At 43.4% G+C, this 10,213-nt stretch overlaps 1 protein-coding gene across 1 annotated transcript in view; it reads left to right on the plus strand.

The window, feature by feature from the left end:
- LAMB1 (laminin subunit beta 1) overlaps positions 1-9,498 on the plus strand; it is a 75,167-nt gene extending 65,669 nt beyond the window's left edge. Inside the window, exons 27-33 of the mRNA XM_063134141.1 lie at positions 1,324-1,527; positions 1,941-2,085; positions 3,313-3,520; positions 4,873-5,014; positions 6,005-6,181; positions 8,599-8,758; positions 9,057-9,498. Of these exons, the coding sequence (XP_062990211.1) occupies positions 1,324-1,527; positions 1,941-2,085; positions 3,313-3,520; positions 4,873-5,014; positions 6,005-6,181; positions 8,599-8,758; positions 9,057-9,190 (1,170 nt within the window). The 3' untranslated portion in view covers positions 9,191-9,498. The remainder of the gene's footprint in view (positions 1-1,323; positions 1,528-1,940; positions 2,086-3,312; positions 3,521-4,872; positions 5,015-6,004; positions 6,182-8,598; positions 8,759-9,056) is intronic.
- Positions 9,499-10,213: the final 715 nt, after the last annotated feature.

A 10,213-nucleotide genomic window follows, 5' to 3' on the forward strand; every position in this document is an offset into this window, starting at 1 on the left:
CGCAGTAGTAGATCTGGTGGTGATCTGAAGTGAAGTGGCCCATTCCAGTCCATTTCAGTTCACTGACACCCAAAATATCTATATTTAATCTTGACATCTCACCAATAACCACATCCAATTTGTCCTGGCTCATAGTTCTTACTTTCCAGGTTCCTATGGTGTGTTGACCTTTAGAATATCGTCGTTCACCACCAGCACCGCCGGCCGCTAGCCGTCCTTTCGGCTTTGAGGTAGCTGCGTCATCACATTTGGGGCTAGTTGAACTTATCCTCTGTTCCTCCCCAGTAGCATTTTGACTATCTTCCAACCTGGGAGTCTCATCTTCCGATGGTATACCGACATATCTCTGTTTGTACTGATCCATTTAGTTTTCACGGCAAGAATACTGGGGTGGGTTGCCGTTACCTTCCCCAGGGATCAGAAGCAGCCAGCAGAAAGGGGCTATCACACTTGTATTCTGCTTGTGAGCTTATTGTAGGCATTTGGTTGGCCCCTGTGGGAAGCAAGATGCTGAATTAGATAACCCTTTGGACTGAACCAAGCCCAAGCCTGGCACCCAGCTCAAGCCCTGGCCAACCAGGGCCTAAAATATGTGAAGGAATATTTGTACTAAAAAAAATAGCTGTGGATACTGAATCTGGATTGTGTACTGGGGCAGAGAGGTGAGGTTATTTTCCCCACCAGTAGAAGTCCCACTCACTTCTCCCAAACCAGCTAGTTACTTCCGGGGGAGGGGTAACCGGACACCATAGTTTTCCTTTGGAGCAAGTACTCAGGCATGGGGGGAAGGATTAACTAACACATTCACACACACAGTCATTCGTATCTAGATTGTGTGCCCCCCCTACACACACAGCTTCTTTTTTTTAAGTTAAAGAACTGGAAATCTAATCATGCATTTCTCAGTCTCATCTGATTTATCCCTATATGAGTGCCATGTTACTGATGTCATTCCCCACTCTGTCAGCTCTCTAGCTATCATGATGGGTTGCAAACTGGTTCAGTAAGGTGTGTGTGTGAGAGAGAGAGAGAGACACCCAAGTGGCTATCACACAATACTGTTCAGATAATTGTAGAGCTGTGAGTTGCAAAAGTGTCTCTGTTCCCCTGGTCACTTCATTCTTGGGACCTAAACATTTCCCAGTAGCCTTTGTTTTCTGGAAAGGGCTCTGGAAAGTTCCAGTGCTGCAACTTCTAGGAGCCTCAGTTGATCACCATATTGTTCTGTGCTGATGATAGTGCTTTAAGGAGCAGGCTCTTGATCATATTTTGAAAGAGCGATAACCCCTGCCTCTTCCCTCTGTCTAATCCTGCCTGCTGCAGACATGTGGAACTCCCCTCGGGCCTTCCTGTGCAGATTCAGAATGTGGTGGTCTGAGCTGCCGAACTGAAGATGGAAAGAAGAAGTGTGGAGGACCAGGCTGTGATGGATTGGTTACCGTGGCCCACAATGCCTGGCAGAAAGCTATGGATTTCGACAGAGACATACTCAGTGCTTTGGCAGAAGTTGAACAGCTCTCAAAAATGGTAATTATTCTTTTTAATGTTGCTCAAACATTAACGATTAGAGAGAAAACAAGTTCATCAGCAGATTGTGCAAGTCTAGACAATTGGAGACAAACTGTTTTGCCTAAATAAATTGCTTCTTGTGAGTTCCATGATCCTGCTAAGTGCCCTCGTAAAAAGATCTCGCTTACACAGAAATTCCCATGGGTGAGCTTCACCCAGTAACTTGTCTTGTTTAAAACACCTTGGTGGTGGTGGTGGTGGTGGATTGCCTACATAATTTTAAGAGTGTTTTCTGGCTGTTATGAGTGTCTCACATGGCTTCAATGCCAAGTAATTGCTTTGTCAGTTTTTCTTTTTCCTGAATAGGTTTTTTAAAATGTATAATTGGCTTTGCTAGAAATTGTAAACAGCAGCTCACTTACTCCAATTAGGTCTCAGAAGCGAAACAAAGAGCCGATGAAGCAAAGCAAAATGCACAAGAAGTTCTGCTAAAAACCAACGCCACCAAGAAGCAAGTGGACAGGAGCAACGAGGATCTGAGGAATCTTATTAAGCAGATCAGGGACTTTCTGATGAGTAAGTATTGTTCTAATATGGTTGGGCTGCTGCAATGTATCTTTTCTGAATAACTCCTGTGGCTTCTTGACCCATTATTTCGAAGCTCTAAAGCATAGGATTTTGACTAGAAAGCTGCAGGCAAAGATTAGACTGGATATTTCAAATCAAGTTGTGAACTTCAGCCTCTTCCTCACCTCTACATTACCTAGCCATTTGCAACTTTGCCCATTTCCTTTCCTCAACGGCCTTATTCACTTGTATGCTGTCCCTTTATTCCATCATTTTGGTGTCACATCATTCCTGAACACACACAGGGAGAGATGGTTGTGCAGCCCTTGATAAACATCCACTTTTAGTGGCCCAAGGTGTGCATGCAGAAACTGGACATTTGCAGGGCTGTACTTTGTGTTCTCTCTCTCTCTCTCAACTTCTGTGACTAGTTAAAGAGAAAGAGAGAGAAGCCTGGTTCACACATAACAAGAAACCACCATGAGTGGATTTCCCCAAGTGGCTTTTCATGCTGGCAGCTGCCATTTTGAATATTCGGGGCGCAGCCGTAGATTCTTGTTACATGAAAACCCGATGAGGATACGTTGTTTCAGTAGTTCACAAGCCACCCACAACCCTAAAACCGCCCTTGTCAACTACCCCAACAACACGCCTTGGCCAGGTCTGCATGTAATGAAAAATGGCACTTATTAGCCATGGTGGGTTGTGGGGATCGTGTGAACCAGAGAGAGAAGAGAGCACAGCCACCTTACCTTACATGGACTTCTGTCTTATAGAGACATCTGATTAATCAGAGACTGAAGTAAGTTGAATGTGAGAATGTTAGGCACTTTTACCTTGCCTCTCTTATCTTCAAATAAAGCGGCTGTATCAACAATAGACAGCAAGCTTATAATCTGATTGCTGATCCAAATTCACTGCAGGCTTCAGGCCAGATGCTCACTTTTTTTCTGTCATGACCTGCTGTTGTCTCATGGTGAGCCTTTCTTTCAAATATTCCAAATACCTGATAAGATGCAAGATTCCTGTGACATCTTGAGAATTCATCAAAGATAAACTTCTTCTGATGTGAAGGGAGTGGACATTTCCACCTTAAATTAGTGCCGCCTGTTTTCTGGTTTCTACCTATTGAGTTCCACTACTATTTGTCTGGTCTATGCTGAATAAAAATGATGGGGAAAGGAGGTCCCCATCTGCAGTGGTCCCACTCATGGTTTCTGCTTACTGTTTTAACAGAAGACAGTGCTGATCTCGACAGCATTGAGGCAGTTGCCAATGAAGTGCTCAACATGGAGATGCCCAGCACACCTGAGCAGTTACAAGCACTGGCGGAGAACATCCGTGAGCGGGTGGAGAGTCTTTCTGATGTCGAGACTGTCCTACAGCAGAGTGCTGGAGATATAGCAAGGGCAAAGATACTCTTAGATGAAGCCAAAAAGGCCAGGTACCATATGATGACTCTTCTGGGGCAGACAGACTTTTACAGCAGCTGAATGCCAGGGGGCATTCCCCAACTTTGGAATGTCATGTCCCCCTGGAGCAGTTGGGCACGGTCCATCTATCTTCCTTGATTCTCCAGGAGGAGAGGCTGCCATGCTTTGGCAGAATGGCCCTGCATAGTGAGCAGAGCACTTGGGTCTGGATGGAGCTCTATATAGCTGTATATAGCTGTATATAGTATATAGCTCAGCTGTATATAGTGTTTTGCAGGTTTTTTCTCATTGCTGCTGCTTTTCTTTGATCTCCCCTACCTTGTGCTGGAAGGGACTTGAGGGGTCATGTGGGTGGGAGATGGGGGAGAGAAGCCAGCAGTACTAAACCCTCCCTACACTTAGTAGGGCTGGGCGGGGATAGCAGCAAACTATGTGACAAGCAGAAGTTCCCACCAGCAGCATACTGGGAATGACACAGCCAGAAGATCGCTCTGGGGCCCAGCAACCAGTGCTAAAAGAGGTTCTGACTGCTTCTGCCCTCATATAGTGTAAGGAGGGAGCAGAATAGTGCACTACAGTGATATTCAGGCAACAACATCAGGTGCAGGGAACGCGTCTACCTCATACTTGGAGCAGAAAAGTCAAACAGCATGGAGGGCGGGAAATATGAAATGCCTAGAACTGAGAGCACAAAATCAGAGGGGTGCCAGGACCAGGAGGGGATGAGTTCACCATTTAACAACCTCCTCTACCCTCTGCCAAGTGTCTCTGGTGAGGGAGCTTGCTGCCAGCTTATGCAATGGGCTAATGTCCTCGTCTCTTTAAGAGAGAGAGAGGCCTTAGCTAGACCTAAGGTTTGTCCCGGGATTGTCCCAGGGTCATCCCTGTTCATCTAACTAAGGCCAGAGAGAGCACACTAGAGGCAGAAGGGCTGCATTTGCTCTTCCAGTCTGGAAGAGAAGGGTAGCCCATCCTTGCGTCTGTGCTCAAGAGAGGCACAACTCTGATATTGAGACATGTCCACAAAGGATAGAAATTCATGGTTATTTATTTATTTATTTATTTGGCACCCTATAGCAAAATGTTTTCAAAAACATTTAAAAAACAAAAAATTACAATACAAAATTTAAAGGCCTTGGAAAATAAAAATCACAATAATAAACATAAGAAAATGTCTGTTTTCTGTGACTAATGTGTTCACTATATATGGTGGACTTTTCAGGGGTCAGATGCAAACAAGTTTAGCTGATTGTGTGTGCTTTGAAATGAAGCCCAGAGAGCTTCAGCTATGGGGTAGAATATAAATGTTGTTGTTGTTGTAATAATGATAATATGCTTGCTGTTACTGATTTTAATTAACCAGTAAAAGTGCAACAGATGTTAAAGTCACTGCAGACATGGTGAAAGAGGCTCTTGAGGAAACTGAAAAAGCCCAGTCTGCAGCTGAAAAGGCCATCAGACTAGCAGATGCAGATATTCAAGGAACACAAGACCTGCTTACCTCTGTGAGTTTGGACTACCCAAATATTTTGGAAATAGTCACTATTATAGATGCTCCTAGTGCAGTTCCACCCCCACCCCACCCATCCCCACTCCCCAGTAACTTGGTGTTAACAATTAGCAGGCAAAGACTGAATTCAACTTGGGGCATGGGTTTAGAGCAGCCTTCCCCAACGTGGTGCCCTCCAGATGTTTTGGATTTATACCCCCATCAGCCACAGCCAGGATGGCGAAAGGTCAGGAACGCTGGGAGTTGTAGTCCAAAACATCTGGAGGGCACCAGATTAGGGAAAGCTGATGTAAAAGGTAGCTCAGCCCAGCTTCTATCTCCACCTTCTTTCCTTGTAACAACCCTTCTCCTTCTAACATCATGCTTCCATTCCTTTTCCTTACCTGTTTTTCTCACAAAGTGCAGTGCAGCAGAGTAGCCACAGCAACTGAAAACAATAAAGCTTAAGCATGAAACTGGTCACTGCATCCATACTCAGTATCGCCAACACCGCTTCTGTGATGGCACAAAGGGTGTGTGGTCTCTACCACATACACCATCTAGCGTGCACATGCAGGTATACGTCTTAAGTACTATGTCATATGCACTGTGGGAAGGGCACATGCGTCCATATTGCATTTATGCTGCTCTGATGTTGCACCTGTGTGAACCAACCCTTAGTCACAATAAAAGTCTTGCTACATTGCACCCCCTATACTGCTACCAAATTGTAAACGATGACACATTATATTACTATGCTATTAAACTTAAGGGGAAGAATTTTATTTTAAATTCGTCTTGAAAGTTTACATCTATTCCCATAAGATTTGCCATGGAAGTGTACTATATAACACCAAAGCTATTACTGGGCAGGGCTGCCTTCCCTTCCAGCAACAGTCCATTTCTGACCCTCGGTTTTCCGCGAAAGGCCCAGAAAAGAAACTTTTAACGCATGGCAATTTTGGAAAAAAAACTGTGCCTGCTCTGTTCATTTATAACCGGTTAGATTGAATCTGAAACGACGGCATCGGAAGAAAATCTGAACAACGCTACGCTGCGTATCGCTGAACTAGAGAAGAATGTGGAGGCACTTAGACAAAAGGCGGCCACAAACACAGAGGACATTCAAGCCACGGAAGAAACCGTTGCTACTGTGAATCAAACTACTGCAGACATTCAACAAGTAAGAACTTCCTTTTGAAATTATTTTGTTTCAAAACACGAAGGAATTTTCTTTGGGGGGGGGGGCAGGTTGTGCTGTCAGATTTGCCCGTGAATTTGTCAGCTATGGCCAAAAATATTAGTACTATTATTTAAAAGGCAAATACTAATTTATTACTAATTGAGGCAGGTAGATAACTCATTTGTGTGTTTGTTTGTGATGTGTGTTAAGTGTAATTCAGGGTACAAAAAAAAAAAATCTGGCATTTCACCATTCCTTGAATCAGCCTCCCCCAACTCAGGCCTAAGCTAGACCTACCTTCTATCTCACGATGGAGGAGTGAAGATCTCGCATTGTGATTAACGCGAGATCCCTCCTCCATTTACGCATAAGGCACGATGACCTCAGGAAGAGAGGCGTTGCGCCCGCCATTATTTCCACCCCCACTCCGCCCACCTTACCCCCGATGGGCGCAGCGCTCCTGCACCCCATGCGCGGCTCTGTGCGAGTAATTGTGCTGAGCCGGGTCAAGCCGTGGCCACGGGCCACACGTTCTACAGTCTCGGGCTCAGCCCGGGACCGTGGAAAAAGCAGGCCCAAAGGGGAGGGCTGTATCCTGAGGCAAGGGAGGGATGATCCCTCCCTGATCCCTGGCTCGCCTGTGTGTCATGTGGACACACAGGGATGATCCTGGGATTCACCCCAGCATAAAGCCCAGTCTAGCTAAGGCCTCCGTGTCTTGCAGATGAGTTGGACTCTTGTATCCTACCCACTCTGAGGAGCTACAGGTGGGATCCCAAGGAGAGGAGAGATGCTTTCACAGCATAAAACAAACATCACCACCAGGTCTAGCTTTCCGTGGAACTCGGGGGATGCTTTCTCCCACAGGTAGCAATTCCAATTATCATGGCCCTGCCTGCCAGAACAAAGAATGTTCTTTTCCCAGCCAGCATGGGAATTATGGGAGGGTTTGTATTTTTTTTTTTTTGTACCTTGTACTTTTAACACTTAACATGAACACATAGATCAATGATCTACCTGCCCTGATAGGCAGGACCTTGAATGGAAGGAGCAACCCGTACTGTAGAAAATTAACTTGTAATGTTCTTTTCCCAACCAGCATGGGAATTATAGGAGCTGAACACATCTGAAGGGGACAGATGCCTTTAATTAAATTTGACGAAGTGTGTCTTTCTCACTATTTTCAGGAATGGAATGTGGGTTTTCTTGAGGCAGGGGACTTAAATTCAATTCCTGTTTCAGCAACATTTCATATCTTGATATTCCACGGCCCTTTATGTTGGCAAATCCTATTGGAGAGTTGTTGGAAAGACTAAAATTGAACATTAAAACCTCCCTCCTTCCCCATTACTAGCTGCGTCCCCTCCACTACGTTCCCTAATGCCCGGTCCTTCCACTCTCCAAGCATTATGGCTGAGATTGTGAATTGCGAAGCCTGCTCTACACACATAGGCTTCCCAAGTATTCAGGATTAGGGTTTTAAATAGTGCTACAAGCCTGCACACAGGGAATATTTCACAAGTTCAGCCCCAGTGTGTAGTGGGCAGTGGGGCTAGCAAACATATACCTGCTCTCCTCCTCACCTAACAGGAAATGCATGAGGTTTTAATGCCCAGATAGGGCTTAATGTAGGAGTAATATGCACACGCCAACAAAAGTAAAACTTTTGTCAGTGGTTGATCTTAGTAAGGGGAACTACAAGTAATTTGAATTATTTAACTGATGACTTCAGGAAGAGTTCTTTGCATTTTTCCAATGAGGAGCTTTTCTGGTAGTGGGTATGGGTGATTCAAGACATCGGCTTATGAAAATGCCTAGTTAGCACATTGTATGTCTCCTAAAGGAGGTTGATTGAAGAAATATGGGTCTCTCATGCACTCTTCAATGTTAGAATATACTTCCAAAACCTTTTTCCATACCTATTTTTTCTCAGTTTAAAATCTTAAATACTGCAATAGATAGCTATAGTTTTGGTGAGGAACTGACTTATTTACAAAACAAAGGATACTAGCTCATTGCTATGGCAAAAAAAGAATTCCCTGCTGAAGGGAATCTTGTTGCCTTGATTCATTCTCTAACTGAAGGTCAACTGCTGCCAAAAAGACAGCACCAATATTCTTTTCGCTTCCAAAAATAGTATAAACATCCTATCTAGTCCAGCTGTGACTCATTTGAAAGGATGGTAATAGCAAACCACAACTGATAAAAGTTTCCTTCATATGGGGTAAATAAACTAGCAAGAAAAGAGAAAGGCTGCTTTGCATTACACTGGAAGATAAATTCCTTTCTGTGGACGCTGCTTATGATGTGCATGCAATCATTAAAAGGCAAAGACATCAAACAAATCTACGAAGAATGCATCCCTTTTCTGTGTTCTGAGTAATACTGCCACCTTGTGTCTCTTGCTCAAATTGCAGGTACTAGATAATGATGTGGACAAGAAGTATAAAACGGTAGAAAGCTTAATAGCCAAAAAAACAGGAGAATCTGCAGATGCCAGGAAGAAAGCAGAAGCACTACAGAACGAAGCTAAAATACTGTTAGATCAAGCAAACAGCAAACTTCAGCAGCTCAAAGGTAAAACCCAATAGAGAAAATGTTTTTTTCCACTGATTTTTTTAAAAACAAGTTTATGTTCTCCATTATAACTGAACATTCCTTCCCCACCTCCCAACCCCTTTTGCAAAGCACCATTATGCAAAACACTATTATCAAAGGCAGAACTTTCTCTTTATTATTAGAAGCCTCATTAGTAAAGCCAAACAGACATGTTTCCAGTTCTGCCTTGACATTGCCTTCAAACTATCCCACATGCATAATCTGCTGTAAGAATAACCCAACCCTTATGCTTCCTTTTTTCTTTTCTTTTTTAAAGAACTCGAAGATACATATGAAAAGAATCAAAGAGTCCTGGAAGACAAAGCCAAGCACGTGGTACAACTGGAAGAAACAGTCCGTAGCCTTTTGCAGGCCATCAGCCAAAAAGTTGCAGTTTACAGTACCTGCTAGTAATTGAAAAAGGGAACAAAAATCCTAGGAAAAAAGAAACGTAAATCCGAAGACAAGTCTTAAACTGATATGAGAGCTGATAACCTGACTGAATTCCAGTTTTAAAACCAAAGATTTTCCTCTTTTGCTTTATAAAATAAAACAGTACTTTTATAACAAAGTATATGATTCATTTAACCAATGTTACTTTCATTATCCCAAATGATTAACCCTTTTATTCTGCTAATAAAATCTTAGCTTCAAAGATGGGATTTTAACAAATTAGTTTTAATTTAGCATATGTCGCTTTCTCATCTTGGAACATTGCATATGATGCCATTATTTTCTATGGGCAAGAGGTTTCTTTGCCTGCCACTATATCCACTTTTATGAAATCGTCTTTATGAACTCACTGCCTCCTGCACTTCCACTTCTAATCAACAACCTACAATCAGCTGGGTGTGTTGTGCGAACCTGGAGTGCTGGGTTGTTTAGGGGCTAAACTACCAAGAGGTTAGCCAATGTTTTGTTGATGGGTTAACTGCAAAGTTGCTTAGCCTCTAAACTACTCAGTGTCCAGATCCACACATCATGCTCTACAAAGTATGACCTAGCCGATTCCATGAACAACTCAAAGTACTCCTTTTTGGATATCACGGAAACAACCTACGAATGCTGCATTTGTAGGTTGCTCCAGGAAACACATCCTCACAATTCCTGGATTAATTAATCCATGAATTGCTGCTGGACACTGCTGTTCCATCTGAACAGAGCCATTGTGCATGTGCACAAGTAGCATGAAGAAAGTATTATGGGCTAAAATCTAATGTTGTGGTTTCACATTTAAAAATGTAATGCTAGACATCAGAAGGGTAGTGACATGGATGAACGGGTTTCAAACTATCATAACAGCAATCTGAAATCCTATATTTGAATTATTTTCTTTGATAATGGCAGTTTTGACAATGCTGGTCTGCATGTACATGTGAACATTCAGTGTCGATCCACCAAATAGAGGTGGTTATGAGATGCATCATGTGAGGC

This window comes from Elgaria multicarinata, chromosome 9 (genome assembly GCF_023053635.1).
Source record: "Elgaria multicarinata webbii isolate HBS135686 ecotype San Diego chromosome 9, rElgMul1.1.pri, whole genome shotgun sequence".
Classification (NCBI taxonomy): Eukaryota; Metazoa; Chordata; class Lepidosauria; order Squamata; family Anguidae; genus Elgaria; species Elgaria multicarinata.